Source organism: Trematomus bernacchii, unplaced genomic scaffold (assembly GCF_902827165.1).
Source record: "Trematomus bernacchii unplaced genomic scaffold, fTreBer1.1, whole genome shotgun sequence".
Taxonomy (NCBI): Eukaryota; Metazoa; Chordata; class Actinopteri; order Perciformes; family Nototheniidae; genus Trematomus; species Trematomus bernacchii.
Window position 1 is genome coordinate 8438794 of NW_022987477.1, and position 19037 is coordinate 8457830.

The following is a 19037-nucleotide window of genomic DNA, read 5'->3' on the forward strand; positions in this document are numbered from 1 at the left end:
GTGATGTACAGTCAGAATGGAAGAAGCTGAAGACGCTATTGCCTTGGTAGGCATTGGATGCAATTTTCCAGGGGGTAAGTCCTTTGAATTTGTGAACGTAGTTTTTGTTTATTACGTTTTTTGTGTTAATTACTGTCACATTGACAGATTTTGCATTTGCGTGTTAAGACAAATGGAGAACATTACTGTGAGTGTAAAAAAAACATAAAAGAAGCTGCATATGCTTACAATAAAAGATTGGTTTAGAAATAAACACAATAAAAATAGTTGTACTTGAGACATACAACCTCTTAAAGACCATCATGGCTGGTGAAATTAATTCCCCAAAACATTTCTTCTTTTTATTCTATTTAAATCTAATTTAAAAAAAAAAATTGTATTAGTTCACTAAGCAATTCTTTACACTTTTCAACATAACTTTGTGTTGCAAACCAAGAGCATTGTGCAATTGACAGTGGGCATTGTTCTCCTTATCTGCCAACTACAATTTATATTACCACAGTTGAGATTTGAAGTATGACGTATGTCTTTTCAAACAGGAGAAGGGCTTGACAATTTCTGGAAGGTTCTGGTGGAGGGGAGAAACTGTTCTGTGCCAATTCCCAAAGAGAGATTTGACATATCCAGCTGGTATGACCCTGATGACAACAAGGCGGGTAAATCCCGCACAGCCAAGGCTGCACTTATCAATGGGTATGCTGTTTATAAATGATTTTCCAATTTAGATCAAACGACTCGTGTTTTATAACTTATAAATTAAAACTGATGTAATAACATGTTTTCCTTATTAATAAAGGTATCTCTGTAATGTTGTACAAGCTTAGTTGAGGCTTCTCGTAATTATTTGTATTGGGTAAATTAAAACAGGGGTGTCATTTCTTTGTGGCCCTTCATTTAAAGTGGACCTATTATGCTATATTTGAAAAATATATTGTCGGGCCATACCTATACAAAACATGTCTGTGAAATACCAAACAGATCACCCATTGTAGCCATGCCTCATACTGCTCATACCCCTCTATTTCAGCCCTGTTCCAAAAAGGCTGATTCTGCTTTAAATGGAACGGCTGCTGCTAGCCACGCCCCTTTGTAGCGTCATGCAGCTTTCCCCTGCAAGAGAGTTTTCTACCGGGAGAAACTCAGCTAAACGCTGCCGTGATTAAATGCCATATTATGCTCCCAACCGCTTCAAGCATTATTTCTGAAACAGTATGGAGCTCAAACCTTTCTCTCTCGCAGGGTTTGCCACAAGGACATTACGTTACACATAATATTCTCTCCAGTAGCCTACAGCGTTAGCTCTGAGTGTTAGCATGCTTGCTAATGTAAACACAGACCATATTACTCCCAAAACACGCAGCGCATTGTTTCTGATACAGCACATAGCTTGACATGTTCTTTCTTAAGTGTTTACCACTAGAACAGTGCCATTATATGTATTATAACAACTTTACTCTAAGTGCCTCCTGCAGACATCCTGCTGAATACACAGACACACAGCTGCGAGAGGGGATTCAGCTAGACACAGAGACGATAGGTTGGGACGTGTCACGTATGCCGGAGACGATAGGTTGGGACGTGTCACGTGTGCCGGAGACGATAGGTTGGGACGTGTCACGTGTGCCACATGTCGCCAATGACGTCATAGGAGCCAAAATCCTGGATCTGCTCATTAGCACCCCCCTTTTTAATTTGTTTCAGAGAGGAAAAGAGAGAGGGTTTTGTTTTCTACTTTGTGAGTTCCCTGACACACCGGGGACACATATTTATGTATAAAAGTCATCAAAAAGTGCATTTTGCATAATAGGTTAAGGTTTTCTGCGTTATTGAGATGTCTATTAAACTGTGAACTCAGATGTTGATGATGTCACTGATTTTGTATTAATTCCAGATTCCGGGTCGATGCCGGATCTATTCTAAATCTATATAAAGGCCATCTGACAATTGTACTGAACTTGCATTGAAAAATAATGTGTAGTCCTTTCCGTTATATAATACACAGTCCGAGCTTAATGTACTGTCATATTCCCCTTAATATAAACCTCATCCATCCATCAAAAGACGATGTTAAATCTGATTAAATACAAACTGTGTAACTCGATATAGAAGGGATTTTGGATCATCAAAAATGAAGAAGGGACACTGGACCACCTTACAACTTTGGAAGGGGGTCTTTGCACACCACAAACATGGTTGTGTGTGTAAAAATCCCCTTCTTTGTTTTATTGCTTCTCCCTAAAAAGAGCTCTCCCTGTGAAGAGCATAAATGTTAAAGTATGGTTATCACCAGCAAAGAAGTTTCACTTCAGGCAATTCAAGTAATACATTATGAACTAGAGAATGCAATTCCTGAAGAAATTGCTAGTGGGAATGCTTTATGCTGAAAAGCTGACGCTAAACTGCTATGCTGAAATGTAATGTGTAAGAAGAAAGTGAATAATTTAGATTGAAATGATACATGAACACTGGGGGCTTGAATGTGTGATAAGAGAAGAAAAGAAAGTAAAAAGGCTTGGAAAAGCAGCAGAATATTTTAACTGCAAACTTTTGAACTAACTTGATGGCGAATGATCTGTCGCCATGCCAACAGCATTTGATGACATCCCATAATACGCTTAGATGCGTTGATGGCTGCATCGTCACCAAACCTGTGAAGTTTTGGGCCGTTTGGAGCATTTTCACTGAAGTTATGAGAAAACCGTGTTTCATGGTGAGCATTGTGTTGCCATGGCAACGGCATTTGAAGAAATCTCAAAACTTTCCCCTATATGTCTTCACGGCTGGACTGTTAGCACACATGTGAAGGTTGAGCACTTTTTGAACATTTTCATAGGAGTTATAGCGACATCGTCTTTTATGGCGAGGGATTTCCATGGAAACGACATATGAATACACCCCATAATTGACGTAGAGCTGTTGAGGGCAGGACCGTTAACCATTATCTGAAGTCTGGTGCTCTGAGCATGTCAGTTGGAGTTATGACATCATCGTGTTCCATGACACAGGTGTTTATATTTGAGCTAACGATGTGTCCAGAGATCAAAGGTTTCCATGGTGATGTCAGTAATCAGTTAGAGGAGAGCATTTTCATTGTTCTGAATGAGAGATAAACCTCTTACATGTGAATGTTTTGTTGAAGAACCATAACAGATATCTGTGAAATTTCAAAGCGTGAAGCATGTCAAGGAACTTGAGCATCTGAAGTGTACTTTTTGTGTACTTTCGGGTTAATAATGTGGCCTTTTTGGCAGATTAACTAAAGGTGTGCGGCTGCTGTGGTGGGGAAAGGTTAGGCTGAACTTACAATGGGGTTTAATGGAGACATGTTGAAAGTTTTTGTCACTTCATGCCCTCAAGAGGCATTTTGTTTAATTATTTTGCTTAATTTATTTTACTTTTCAAGCTACGAGATGTTTTCCTACGTTTCTCATGAAGAATTATGTCTCAGGAATGTAGGGTTTGGGAATTATGTCAGGTTTAAAAGAAAATATGAAGGCAAAATTAAATCTGTCCTCCACTCTAGCTGTGACATCACGCACTCTAAAATCTGAAGAAGGCCTCTTTACCAAGGTCTGAACAATGTTTAATATCTCTAAAAGTAGGAATCAGATTTAAAAGTTGTGTTACACGTATAATTTCAGAAAGATGTGTAACATTTTAAAGTTGGAATGAGGTTTCTGAGTGAAAGTATGAAGGAGCAGTTAGCAGTTGAAGTTGCATGAAGATTGTTCAAGTCTGAAGAGTTTCTCCATTGACTTCCATGTTAAAAATGGGATGAATTATGGGATGTATCTCTGGAATTATGAAAGTTATGAATAATAAAAGTAATAGCCATCTATTCCCGACCGAGCTGAACGTTTTGATGTTTGAACAGAGTATCTGCGATGTGGAATGTGGGAGAAGAAGAGGTGCAAAATAACCCGGCGGAATAATAAAGAATTTTGTGCGTAGCATAACAGATAGTTGGAATGCTGTGTCAGCATTCCCACTAAATTATTGCTAAATCACTACATTTAATTTAATGGATTTAAATTGTTTCAGGTTCAATGAATTTGACCACAGATTCTTTGGCATCAGTGACAGTGAAGTGGAACAGATGGACCCTCAACAAAAACAGCTCCTTCAGTGTGTCTACAGGGCATTGGAAAATGCCGGAATCCCTATGGAGAAGGCCAGTGGGACCAGGACTGGAGTGTATTTCGGTAAGTCGCTAAAACTATTTTGCCAGGGAAATCTTTTTTTAATTTAGTTTTGTTTAATATTTCCATCAGACGTTACCACTTTTCTTTGAATATTCTCCATGCAATAACCACTAGGTTATGTTATGCACGTTTCTTATCAGTTTAATGTTGCTTTTATTGTAGGCATCATGAACAGAGATTATGAGACAAATGCTGCACACGTGCACCCAAGTGTGATCAACCACTGGACTGGCACAGGCCTTGCCATGAGTATTGCTGCAAACAGAGTGTCCTACATCTTCAACTTCACTGGGCCCTCACTGTCTCTGGACTGTGCCTGCTCATCATCTCTTGTGGCTCTTCATCTTGCCTGTCAATCCATTAAACAAGGTCTGTATAGTAGTCCAACTAATATTAATGAGACTTTTTAGAGCAGCCTGTAAGGTACAGTTGATGGAAATCTGTAGCGTTGTGGGTTTAATTGCAAAGATACTGTTTAATGAGGGCGAACACATGCAACATGTTTTATTTCATCAGGCGATTGTGAAATGGCTGTTTGTGGGGGAGTCAACTGTATTATAGAGCCAAGAGTGTTTGTTGCTCTCAGCAAGGCCAAGATGATCTCACCTGAAGGGACCAGCAAACCCTTCTCCAACAAAGCAGATGGTTATGGTAGAGGGGAGGGCTGCGGAGTTGTTCTGCTGAAGCCGCTGAAAAAGGTAAGAATATGAAGAGTCATAAAGGTTGAACAATGTAATTGTTATCTTTTTATTTTCCAGTAACCATATCAGTAACTGGTTTATTTTAAACATTAAACAACACACAATTTATTCCATAATACATACTCTTTTCTTTTCTTGTTTTTGCTTTACAGGCTATACAAGACCATGACCATATCTGGGGTATCATCAGCAAAACAGCCGTTAACCAAGATGGACACTCAGTTTCCCCAATCACCAAACCATCCATGACACAACAAGAGGAACTCCTGCGCAGAATCTACTCAGAGTCTGACCTTGTGAATGTCCAGTACATAGAGGCACATGGGACAGGAACCCCAGTTGGAGATCCAACAGAGGCAGGAAGCATCTCAAATGTCATTGCTAAAGCCAAACCTCCTGGTTCAGAGATACTGCGGATTGGCTCTGTGAAGAGCAACATTGGACATACAGAATCTGCAGCGGGAGTGGCCGGACTCATTAAGGTTCTCCTCATGATGAAGCATGAAACAATTTGCCCCTCAGTTTTCTATTCTGAGGAGACCAGCCAGTGTAGATGCTAAAGCCCTGAACATTAAAGTTCCTAAGGAATCAGAAAAATGGGAAGCCTTAGGTCCAAGAATTGCAGGAGTTAATAACTTTGGCTTTGGGGGTACCAATGCACACGCCATTGTCAAACAGCACAAGCAATCACACATTGAGCAGAGAAATGGTGGGAAACAGAAAAAGTATTTTGTCATGTCGGCAAATTCACCAAAATCTCTTACTCTGATGACAGAAGACACCATTAAACAGCTAGATGCAGATAGTGAACTTGATGTAGATTCGCTGTTGTACACATCAGCTTGCAGAAGGAGCCATCTAAAACATAAATACAGAAAGGCCATCATTGTTTCATCCAAAGTTGAGCTTAAGGAAAAGTTAAGTGCCACTTTAAGCAAAAATGTTCGCCCTTCCCTTTCAGATCCAAGGCTAGTGTTTGTGTTTTGCGGAAATGGTGTCACTTACCATGGCATGTGCAAACAGCTACTTAAACATGAGCCTGTGTTCAGGGGTAAGATCAAAGAGATTGGAAAACTCTTCCAAAGACTGAGTAAAACTAACATTTTGGACACACTTGAGAGTGAGATTGAGGGTAGTGACTTCAACAAGCCACATGTTATCCAACCACTCCTCTTTGCTATCCAAGTTGGCATTACTACCCTACTCAGGTACTGGGGTGTCAAGCCCGATGCAATACTTGGACACTCGGTTGGCGAGGTTGCAGCTGCTCACTGTTCTGGCCTCTTGTCTCTTGAGGATGCAGTAAAAGTCATCTATTTTCGCAGCACTCTCCAGAACAGAGTCACTGGGGGAAAGATGCTTGTGATCAGCAACATGGCTATATCAGAGGTAACTGCTCTTCTCCCTTGTTACTCTGGTAAAGTTTGCCTGGCTGCTTTCAACAGTTCGCAGTCCTGCACCCTCTCAGGTGATGCAGATGCAATTGAGAGCATCCATAAAGAGCTAAGCACCTCAGCTAACAGTCAGAATCTGTTCCTCCGTGTTTTGGACGTTCCTGCTGCTTACCACAGCCACATGATGGACCCGATTCTGCAAAAAATCGAGGAGACAATTGGCTCGTTAAAGGTCAATGATCTCGACACAGAGTTGTTCTCAACAGTGACTGGCAAGGAAGTCCAGCATGGGGATTTCTGCAAAGGGGAGTACTGGGCGAGGAACATCCGTGAGCCAGTAGCTTTTGAGCAGGCAGTGAACTCAGCAACCAAAGGCAAGAAGAATGTAGTGTTTGTAGAGATAGGGCCAAGAAGGGCACTACAGAGAAACATCATGGAATCTCTGGGGAATGACACATCTGTCCTTGCCTCTGTGCAGCCAGAAAAAGATCATGAGACATTACTGTCTGTTGTTTCTAATCTGTTTGAACTAGGTGTTCAAGTAAATTGGGACACCTTCTACAGAGGATATGAGACGATGCCACTGCCTATTCCAAAATACCAGTTTGATTGTTCGGACAGGGATGTTATCATTGGAGCAGCACAGAAAAACACAGTGAGCAATCACCCTGTGCTCTGTCAGACAGGGAGTGAAAGTAACATTTTCAGTTGTGATCTGATGTCTGAGTCTTCTTTCTACCTGAAAGAGCACAAGCACAACAACATACCCATAATTCCTGGGTCCTTCTATGCTGAGTTGGGTTTAGCCGCATTCATGGCCAGTGCCAAACCAAAAGTACCGCTCTGCTCACTACAGGTCAGTGTCAATTTCCACAGTCCTTTCGTTTTAAGCCAGAATTCATCGGAAATGAAGGTGCAACTAGAAAAAAGAGAGGAAGACACTAAGTTCATGGTTCTCTCTCCATCAGCAATGTATGCATCAGGCACAGTGGTTTCAAAGAAAGAGAGGCTGATTGAGGAACAGTGCATTTCATTAAGCTCCATCTACAAAAGATGCAAATCAGTAGTGAGCTCTAAGGAGTTTTATGGGTATCTCTCTCGAGGAGGCTTTCAGTATGGAGACATCTTCAAGAATAAGTGGGATGTGCACTATGGAGAAGATCTCAAGGAGGCTTTTGCAAAAGTCACTGTTCCAGAAGAACTGCGGTCTCAGTTGCATGACTACTACATCCATCCTGTTGTTTTGGATTTTCTGATGCAGCTTCTCCCAGTTACAGTGGAGCACATTTTTACTGGTAGACCAGGATTTCCTGCCAAAATAGGAAGTTTGACAGTGTTCGAACCTTTGCAAGATGAGATGGTTGTCTATCTGAGAGCAATTGATGTGGGCAAAGATCATTTTGAGATATGTGGCTGCTTTGCAGATAAACAAGGGAAAGTGTTGGTTGAGGTGAAGCACGTGATAATCAAGTACCTTGGTAGTCGCTCTCATGTGGTTGAGGAGTATTTCTACCATAATGCCTTTAGTGTCATCCCTGAAGGTGTCACATCTGCTTCTCCTCCTAAGGCATTGGTCTTTGCTGACAGTAAAGGGATCTCAAAAGGCCTGCAACAATATTTGGACTTGAAGTCTATATACGTTCCCTTCAAACATGCAAAAGACATCTTGAGCAATGGGTTTCCTACACTCCTGGCAAATCTTAATATTACCGACATTGAGAACAACTTCGATGAGGTCTTATTTTTGTGGGGCAAAGAAGACCTGACTTCACTGTCAGCTGATGTTGTCTTGCAGAATTTGGCGAGCTGCTTGGAGACTTTCCGCCAAATAGTCCTTAAGCTAAAGCAAATTCGCTTTCCAAACTCCATCAGAGCAGTCACCTACTGTTCATCTGATATCACAGTGGACCACATAAGTCCAGGTTTTGCCCTCGCTGGTATGACCAGATCAATTGCTGCAGAGATACCAGATCTTTCCTTTCAGCTGATTGATATCAGCGGCACCTCTGCCAAGGACATTGCAGCTCTATCTGAGGTCCTAAGATTGCATCCTTGCAGCAAGTACCCAGAGTTGGTTGTAAAAGATGGGCAGATTCTGAAACCTTCTATTGTCCGCACTCCACCTGAAATCATGGACAGTTCAGTGGGCAGGTTTACTTCTACAATGTCAGAGCCCTGCATCCTTCAGACAGATGAGGCACATAACATGACCCACTTGAGTGCCATTCACTGTAAGGGGGACCCCGAGGCAGTTAGGGACAGATCAGTTGAAATTCGGCCAAGTAAGATATGTGCTCATTCACCAGATTACTTCCCTGTCAGTGCATCACATCTGAATTTTGGCCAGACGCTGTACTGGAATAAACACTCATCACAGAAACACAAGCTACTGGCGCTTGATTTCAGTGGTACTATTACAGCAGTCGGAAAAGATGTCAGGAAATTGAAAGTGGGAGACCAGGTTGCTTCCTGTTATCCTGTGGTAGCAGCCAGCAAGGTCAGAGTTCCAGAGGATGTGTGCTACAGCATCAAGCAGTTCCCATTTCTTCAAAAGACACCTTGTGTTTCCTACTTTGTGCTAGCATGGGAGATCCTTCATCGAGCCTTGTCAAGAGCCAAACATAATCTGGGAATCATATCCTCTGTGCCTGATTCTGCTCTGATGAAAGTCTTGGCACTCACTGCTTACAAGTCAGGCTGGAACGTGATTGTTGGCACACAGTGCAATGGCTCTTTTGTAAATGTCAATCAAATGGATGTTTTTGTCATCCTGCCTCCGTTTGATGAATCACTGATTGCTAATATATGCAACTTTCCAGGTATACAACATGTTGTCTTGATCTGTGAATCCCAGATGCAGTGTTTGCTTGCTCAGGATGTGATCCAAAGTGTTAAGGACAGTGTTCATGTTCAGACAATTCAGATGCCTGTCATTTTGCAAAAGGGATCCTTGAGTGCACAAAGGCCTTACATCTATCATTGGTTAAAATCCTTGAACTTGAACAGGAAATGTTCCCTTGATAGCTATACTTATCAGAATGTCCAATCTGAAAGCATTGAGATCCTTAAGTCAGAGACACCACAATCATACTTCAACTCAAAGAAACTGGCTGTTGTGGTTTTGGAAAAAGATGGCAGCAGTACGCCGTCTGACATTCCCTTGCTGCCAACAAAAAAACAGCTTTTCCGAAAGAGGGCAGTGTACATAGTTGCAGGTGGTCTTTCTGGTCTGGGGTTTGAAACCGTCAAGTTCATTTCACAAAGAGGGGGTGAGTATGTTGTCATACTCTCTAGGAGCAAGCCCACACCAGATGTGGAGCAAGAGATACACAATGTGGAGAAACAGTGTGGAAACTGCATCACTTCCATGGAGTGTGACATATCTGTGTCTGAGTGTGTGCACAAGGTTATCAACGCCATAGGCAAGACATTCTCTGGTTGTCCAATCAAAGGAGTGTTTCACAGTGCAGTTGTCTTGGATGATGGGCTGATTGAGTCCCTCAACAGATCTCTTTATGAGAAAGTACTGAAACCCAAAGTCAATGGTGCACTGAATTTGCATCATGCAACAAAGCACTGTCAACTGGATTACTTTGTGTGTTACTCCTCCATCTCAGCTTTTCTGGGAAACGCATCACAAACAAACTATGCAGCAGCCAACACATTCCTCGACATGTTCTGTCAATACCGGCGCAAAATCGGGCTGCCTGGGCAGTCCATAAACTGGGGAGCCCTAAACCTTGGCCTCCTCTTGAACAAGGAACATTTCCAGCGGTTTCTTGAGGCAAAGGGGATGATGGTGTTGGATGTGGCTGAGATTCATAAAAGTCTGGAGCAATGCCTTGTGCTCAATTTACCCCAACAGGCGGTTTGCAGGTTTCACTTCAGAAACATCAGGTTCAACATCCTCTCACAAAATGCGGCCTTGACCATGCGCCTGTCTGCATTGGTAGAGGAGGCTTTCCAAAAATCCAAAGAGACAGATTCTCAAACCAAACAAACTCAAACAGTGTCACCAAAAGATTATGTTGTGTCTCTGATTTGTGAGACCATCGGCATGGATAAAAGTGAGCTGAAAGATGAATCACCTCTTTCATCTTTAGGCATTGACTCCATGCAGGCCATGACTCTGCAGAATCTCATCTTTCAGGAGAGAGGTGTGAATGTGCCTTTGGTGAAACTGTTGGATCCAAATGCTACTCTCTCAACGTTAGTTTCTCTACTGAGTGAAGGTAAAGGTGAAGGTGAAGGTGAAGGTGAAGGTGAAGGTGAAGGTGAAGGTTCCAGTGATAACTTGGAGCCTATTCCCGTTAGACGCATTAGTACAAGATTGTAAAAATGACAAATGCAGACACAGAATTCTAGACAATCAGTTATTAGACCATCATAACAAAGGAATACCTGAACATGTTATTGGATCTAATATGAGGCTTATAATGGCCATTGAAAACAATGCACATTCCTACTGAACTTTTCTTATTTAAAAAAAGAAATTGTAAATGTTTGCTGTTGTTATTGTTTATGTTCCTTTGGTATATTTGTTTTACATTGTAATACATAATCTTATTTTACTCACTTTTTGAAGATTTAGAAGAGATGCTTTATTTTACCCATTCTGTTTAGTGATATGTTCATGATGTAAACTTGGAAAAGATCAGCATTACAATAAAATGCACACTTATTTATGTAAAAACATGTAAATGTTCAGGCTGCATTATATAGTACAAGTGTAACTTACTTTTGCCTCGCTGTCTTACATTCCCTCATCTCCTACAGTTCATGGCCAGTTGTTATCACAGCCGGCTCAAAGATTCTGATTAATAATCTCCTTTATGATATTGATGGAACAAAACGTGTGATACTGTATTCTTGCATGTCTCATAAATGTTTAATTGAGGGCATCTATAAATACTGAGCAACCCATTATAATTTGCGCTGATAAGGACATTGTTCTCGAGGAGGACATCGACACACATGCAAATAAAATGAAAACTGTAAAATATGATGTCAATATAGTATTGCTTTCATTCATTTATAATCATCATTAAGGAACTCCTAAATAATTTGGCTGCATGAGTAAACTTATATTTTGTATTGCATCTTATGTAAAACATGTTTCACATCATAGCAATTTTGAATGACCATAAATGTGCGCCTCATAGGGTTGTGTTTTTAACAAATACTCTTTAAGCAGATTACACAATAACAATGTTACAAAACTGGCAGGGACTGGCTCCAAACTCCAAAGGTTGATTGTTATAACTGTGATAAACTACAACAAATGAAACAAGACCTGTGGCCTGTACTACGAAGCAGGATTTGCGGTTAGCGAGGTAACTTCAGGGTTAACTCTGGGTTTCCGGTCCCAAGACGCTGGTTCACTTCTTACTGGGGTAGATCTTATGCTGAACACCAGGGACGTGCGCTGACATTTGGAGGGGCTATTGCTCTAAACAGGAAAAAGGGCCTCCCCCCCGAAAAAAAACATAAGACCTTTTGAAAATTCGAACTTGTTTTTTATGTAAAATAAACCAAACGATTATTACATTAACTAATTTGAACAGTAATTCACATCATCATCTCATAACAAGATAAGCTAAGGTGACTACTTGCATTCGGTGACTTGAGATGGAAGGTGTTGGAGTAGAACACTTCTGCTACGCGCCGTTCGTTGGATGAGGCTGGATCTCTATTAAATTAAGAAAGGAATTGAAAACACCGGAATCAAAGTTATAACAAATTATCTGAGTTTACTTCTAGTAGGAAACCAAACACATATACAAGTTATACAGAGTACTCGAGCACTCCGGGCTTTCAGGTTTGTGATGCGATGCGGATAAATGCGTCAGGATCAAACCACTCATCAAACCAAAAAGAAATTGGACTTCAGGTTTGTGATGCGATGCGGACACAGTTATCAGGACCTGCCACTCACCAAACCAAAAAAGCATTTTTACACTCAAAAACATCAGTATTCATATCTGTCTTTGGGGCGGAGATTTGTCGATTCTTCCTTCCCACTTTTCTCCCAAGCGAATTAGAGAACCCCTGGGGAGGAGCTGTTTAAACTGCTCACCTCCTCCAAGTGTCCTGATTGGCTGGATTCGCTTCTGGCCGAGGTCAGTCAGAGTTCCGAACAGAGAGTGAGATCCCAAGCCACACCAGGTCAAAAGTCAATGTTTATCTTTACCTTATCTTACTCTACATTCCTTTCCCAGAGGATATTTTCACCTAAACTATCCTCCTTCAGACATTTAAACTCTTCTCCACCTATTTAACGATGTCTTTTAACGACTTAATGACGACATCTGCTTTTAGGGGTGAAACCCAGGCAAGGTGTGTGTATACACAGAATCTCTGGATCAGTGAGTTTGGAAAGTAAGAATAACATTCCTATTCTATATATAATTACCCAAACCGTTGTGATTACATAAAACAGTTCAAACAATACATGTTTACTTCAATACAGTGTAGAATCATATCTTTTTACTTCAATCCCTCTTTTGATCTCACCTCACGAGATCAACATATAGTATTTGAAACATTACCACTGTCAATTTTCTTCTTACTGTGTCTGTCCCAACATTTATATAAACCCATCAGAAGTTGGGATATAGAGCACTTTAAACCTTTAGGAACAGTCCACAACAACAACTTATTATGACAGTGGAGGGAGAATAAAATATGTCTAAAAAGCAAAGTCCTTGTCAGCTGAGTCATCTTTACTCTACCCTCAATGGTGGAACTGATGAGTCTAATGAGCAGATACAAGGCACACAACAACAACCACATGTCACTAAAATGGCAATAAAAGTAGCCACAGAAATTAGAAAATACATTATCATACTTTTCCCTCTTTTGGTAACACATAGTTCTGTAGAATAAAAAAATACAAATCCCTTAAATTATGGGATATAAAAATAAAGTTGAAAGTTCCTCCAAAAAATGGATTGTTCAGACAAAGTTCCACACCGGCTATATCAACCTGTTTCAGCGGGAAATGGAGTTCCCTGTGCCGTCTTGGTTTGCCATGTCTTCGTCCCCCCAGCCCGCTGACGGCGGCTTCTGGGGTGCTTGCTAGAGAGATGTGGCCTGATTGTCCTCCTTCGGCCCGCTGATGGCGGCCTCCGGGTCGATGCTGGAGAGATGTCCCGATCCTCCTCCTCCGGCCCGCTGATGGCGGCTTCCTGGTCGACTGTTGGAGAGATGTCCTCCCGATCCTCCTCCTCTGGTCCGCTGATGGCGCCTCCTGGGTCGACTGCCTTGACGAGAGCCAGATCTGTTCTGATGTCGTCTAGGGTCCTCGCGACGAGGGCCAACTCTGTCCTGATGTCGTCTAGGGTCCTCGCAGGTGTTTTTCCCGACCGCACACTGGCTCCAGTGGTACCAGTTGTCTCCCTTTCCATCTAGGCGGACGGCATGGGAGGTCCCCTCCAACCAGACGTAATCTGCTGTGTTGGCCTTGTGTTTCTCGGGTCCCCCTTTTAGCGTCAGCAGCCTGTGTGGAGAAGTCTCATACCAAGCCCTTAAGTTGCTGGAAATATGGTTTTGAAATCATCTTTTCTACTTCTTTAGTGTTTATTGGCGGCACCAACTAGACTGGAGTGTGGACAAGAGACTATGCAGAAAATAATAAACAAAAAATAAGAATAAAAAATAAAAAATAAAAAATAAAAAATAAAAATAAAAAATAGAACAAAAATAAAAATAAAACAAAAATAACCAAAGCTAGATTATTTTAAATGTATCAATTTCTCTTAAACGCAACAAACAAAACAAAACAAAAAATACCAAAACTAGTATTTTAAATTGATAAATTTCTCCTAAAGACGTAATAATCTCACATACATATTGTCTGATGTATATCCTATCCTTTTCCCCCTTTTTCTGAAATAGAACGCCGTTAACGGTGTTCTTATTTTCAGAAACATCGAGCCTTATACATCAGTTATTTAATATTAGCTATATATTTATTATTACTATTACTTATATATCAGGCATTAAATGTCAGCCTTCTTCCATGATTGACCTCGTCTATATTATCTGACTTATATTGATACGTGTTCGTTTGTATTTATTTAATATACTGGGCAATTAGTGCTTTAATTCTAAATATGTAGTATTCAATTTTTTCAGAATGTTGTAGCACTCCCTGTTCGCCACCAGAGAGCAGCAGCTAACCACGAATGAAGTTGCCTCCACCCACTTGGCTTCATCAACTATTTGTCCCCTTGTGTCAATTATGCTTCTATTTCAATTATTACACAGATTTGACGTAAAAAATCACACAGAGTTTTTCATATATTCACACAGTACAGTCAGGCAAATTGTTATTGTGCGATGTTTATTTCAACAGATAGCGTGACTTCCAGAAGTAGGCTTCTACAATCCCCTTACGGCGACTGCGACTTCTGGCCAGGAGTTAAAAACTCAGTCAACAGAATCTCTTTATCGTCACGTTTAATGAGCCAGATCAACCCCACAACAAGAGTTTTGATGAGAGTCGGTCGTTCCAAATAATTAGTTGGAGGTCGCGTCTCTCTCCTCTTGTCTCACCCACCATATAACAATTACAGAAATGTTATACATTTAAAGCACCACGAAAGGTAACCGCATTAATCACCCTCGTAGTCTTTAATAGAAGCACTGCAAAGTAACCGTATTAATCAATGTTATTTTGACTTACGGGGAATTTAACCTATACTTCTTTTACCGCCTTGCAGTCTTCGTATTTAGTGAGTGAAGGGCTGGGACTGACCTACCCGCCTCTCTCAAACACTATTTTTGCTCTAGATCCAGGACTGAATACCCTTCTCTAAGCACTTCCCCAATATCCCCAACTTGTAACATGTATTGTATTTCCCACCGTGACTAAGAACAGTGAGAACGCTGCTGACAACTCTAAAGTTTTAGTATAATCAATCACAGATTTTTGATATTCAAAACAGGTGTCTGCTCACCTTTTGTGTATAGCGCGCTTGCAGTTGTCAACAGTGTCCCTTTGTCCTCCCCCTGGACTGGATTCTGTCCCCTGGCTGTCGGCGTCCCTTTCTAGAGATCAGCTCACAAACGTCGGGAGTCACCACTTGTTGGAGTAGAACACTTCTGCTACGCGCCGTTCGTTGGATGAGGCTGGATCTCTATTAAATTAAGAAAGGAATTGAAAACACCGGAATCAAAGTTATAACAAATTATCTGAGTTTACTTCTAGTAGGAAACCAAACACATATACAAGTTATACAGAGTACTCGAGCACTCCGGGCTTTCAGGTTTGTGATGCGATGCGGATAAATGCGTCAGGATCAAACCACTCATCAAACCAAAAAGAAATTGGACTTCAGGTTTGTGATGCGATGCGGACACAGTTATCAGGACCTGCCAACTCACCAAACCAAAAAGCATTTTTACACTCAAAAACATCAGTATTCATATCTGTCTTTGGGGCGGAGATTTGTCGATTCTTCCTTCCCACTTTTCTCCCAAGCGAATTAGAGAACCCCTGGGGAGGAGCTGTTTAAACTGCTCACCTCCTCCAAGTGTCCTGATTGGCTGGATTCGCTTCTGGCCGAGGTCAATCAGAGTTCCGAACAGAGAGTGAGATCCCAAGCCACACCAGGTCAAAAGTCAATGTTTATCTTTACCTTATCTTACTCTACATTCCTTTCCCAGAGGATATTTTCACCTAAACTATCTTCTTTCAGACATTTAAACTCTTCTCCACCTATTTAACGATGTCTTTTAACGACTTAATGACGACATCTGCTTTTAGGGGTGAAACCCAGGCAAGGTGTGTGTATACACAGAATCTCTGGATCAGTGAGTTTGGAAAGTAAGAATAACATTCCTATTCTATATATAATTACCCAAACCGTTGTGATTACATAAAACAGTTCAAACAATACATGTTTACTTCAATACAGTGTAGAATCATATCTTTTTACTTCAAAGGCTGGCAGGCAGGTAGGCCATCCAGTTATTTTAGCCGGGCCGGCTAAAATGATTGGTCGTGCTTTTTACAGTACTACGACTTCTACAGATAAAATGTTGCTATGGATTTTTTGTCAAAGCCAGTGGCGAGCCGTCAGGGCCCTCTAGGCCCTCTGTGAGGGCCTAAGATATTCTAAAAAATTATATTTGAAAAAATAAAAACATTTATTTTAAATATTTTTTTGTTACATTTTTCATTAGTCTTACCAAAATAACTTGATTTAATTGTATTTAAAATAACATTTCCAAAGAAATAAATTCTTCGAATCTGCCTGTTCAGTTTCTGTTGGAATGTGAAGGGTTAAATGCCGTCTCTGCGAGTTACCCCTAGATGTGTGTGTGTGTGTGTGTGTGTGTGTGTGTGTGTGTGTGTGTGTGTGTGTGTGTGTGTGTGTGTGTGTGTGTGTGTGTGTGTGTGTGTGTGTGTGTGTGTGTGTGTGTGTGTGTGTGTGTGTGTGTGTGTGGAGACACTGTGATGGATCGTTGGAGCTATGTGCAGCTCAAGGCATATATGCTCGAACGGGAGCTGCCTGGACGCTGCAATCATGTTGCGCGCACTATCCGTGCTGAGTGTGCTGACTTTTCGTACAATGTCCCACTGTCTGGCTACCTGCATAAAGTCAAGTGCTCGGCGCAGTTGTCGGCGAAATGTCGCTCCTCTGTTTTCATTGAAACTGCTCCTTATACCCGTTAGCGCAGCTAGCTAGCACCAGATGCTCGCGCCACACGTACACACACCCTCCCGGTCCTCCCGATGGCCAGTCCGGGCCTGCCGGTGAGCGTGGAAGTGTGGTCTGCCACAAGCGGGCGGCAGGAGCGGGGCTGTCAGCATCAACTTGTAGATGGTATTTTAAACTCGATGCGCTCTGAAACTACGGGGCGGCCGAGGACAAAAAATACACATGCGTTAATCGCGTTAAAATAATTAGTGGCGTTCATTTTTTTTTGCATTAACGCGTTATTAACGCGTTAACTTGACAGCCCTAATATATATTTAAGCAATTTCATTTCATTTCAAACCTTTATTTATTCAGGTTGTATCCCATTGAGATCATTGACCTCTTTTTCAAGGGAGACCTGCTCAAGTAGGTTCCACATGAAACATTGAAAACATAAACAGAACAACAAAAGGACATCATACAGTAACATTACAGGGATTACAAATTACATACTATCCACATGCACAGGTACCAACAGCTTCCGATTCAGTAGCATCCAACCGAGCTTTAAAAACATTTAGTGGCACCAGATTGCTCAGTTTCCATTTTAATTGCAGACTATTCCAGGACAGTGGAGCTGCGCATCTAAATGCTATTTTCCCTAAGACAGTCCTAGCAGTTGGCACATTTAATAAAACCATAGCATGCGATCTCAGGCAGTAGCCACTTACAATTCGCCGTGAGATCAGGGAGCAGATGTAGGATGGAAGTTTCCCTAACATGGCTTTATATATAAAAATGTACCAGTGACTGAGCCTCCATACAGTTAGTGAAGGCAGACCAGCCCTTGCATACAGGGTACAGTGATGAGTTAATGCTTTACAGTTTGTCACAAATCTCAGTGCACTGTGATACGCAGCATCTAACTTGACCAGGCAATTGGCAGGTGCATTCATATAAATCAGATCACCATAGTCCAGCACAGGTAAAAAGGTCACAGTGACTAGCCTTTTTTTGGCCTCGAGCGAGAAACAGGACTTGTTCCTGTAGAAGAAACCTAGTCTAACCCTCAGTTTTTTAAGCAGGTTATTGACATGACGTTTAAAAGTGAGACAATCATCAAGCCAGATACCAAGGTATTTGTAACAGGCAACCACTTCAAGTTTAATTCCTTGCATAGTTAAAATATCTAAAACAGGCTCTGGTGTCTTTTTGGCTTTTGAAAAGAGCATTACCTTGGTTTTATCAACATTTAAAAGAAGCTTTAGTTCAGAGAGCTGAGTCTGAATAATGTTAAAAGCAGTTTGCAATTCAACAACAGCCTCCTTAATGGAGTGACATGCACAGTACATAACGGTATCGTCCGCATAAAAATGTAAGGTTGCTCCATCGACATTTTCACCTAAACTATTGATGTAGATGGAGAATAAAAGTGGACCTAAAACAGAACCTTGAGGAACACCATTAGTAATGTTTAACCACTCAGAAGACAGCCCATCAAAATGAACACATTGGGACCTTTCAGAGAGGTAGTTCACAAACCACCCCACTGCATGACTGGATATGCCAATACTGAGTAGCCTCTGCTTTAAGATGCGATGATCGACGGTATCAAACGCTTTGGAAAGGTCAATAAATAGAGCTGCACAGCTCTGCTTATTATCTAAAATACTCGCCACATCATTCACCACTTTCATTGTGGCAGTGATGGTGCTATGTTGCTTTCTGAAGCCTGACTGATGTTTAGACAGGGTGTCATTTGTACATAAAAACACCTTTACCTGTTCACTCACTAGGCGTTCAAGAACCTTAGCCAGAACTGATCATTTAGAGATGGGCCTATAATTATTTAAAACAGTTGCCTCCCCTCCTTTCAGCAAAGGCAGGACATACGCTGACTTCCACAGTTTTGGAATTGTGTTTGTGCTGAGGGAGAGGTTAAAAAGAGTAGTGAGAGGTGGAGCAATAAAATCTGCAGCTATCTTTAAAAAGAAAGGTTCCACGTTGTCCGGGCCGGCCGGTTTCTTAGGATCTAACTTGGTTAAAGCTTCACGAACAACATCAACAGTAAAAGGAGTAAAACTGAAAGGGTTT

At 41.3% G+C, this 19037-nt stretch overlaps 1 protein-coding gene across 1 annotated transcript; it reads left to right on the plus strand.

The window, feature by feature from the left end:
- Positions 1-6: 6 nt before the first annotated feature.
- On the plus strand, positions 7-11283 carry LOC117498343 (phthiocerol synthesis polyketide synthase type I PpsD-like). Its single transcript, XM_034150380.1, is given in 8 exon segments — positions 7-74; positions 540-693; positions 4042-4202; positions 4365-4571; positions 4719-4900; positions 5056-5445; positions 5447-10553; positions 10584-11283. Coding segments are annotated over 8 exon segments (6309 nt in total). The 5' UTR covers positions 7-16; the 3' UTR covers positions 10634-11283.
- The last annotated feature ends 7754 nt before the right edge of the window (positions 11284-19037 follow it).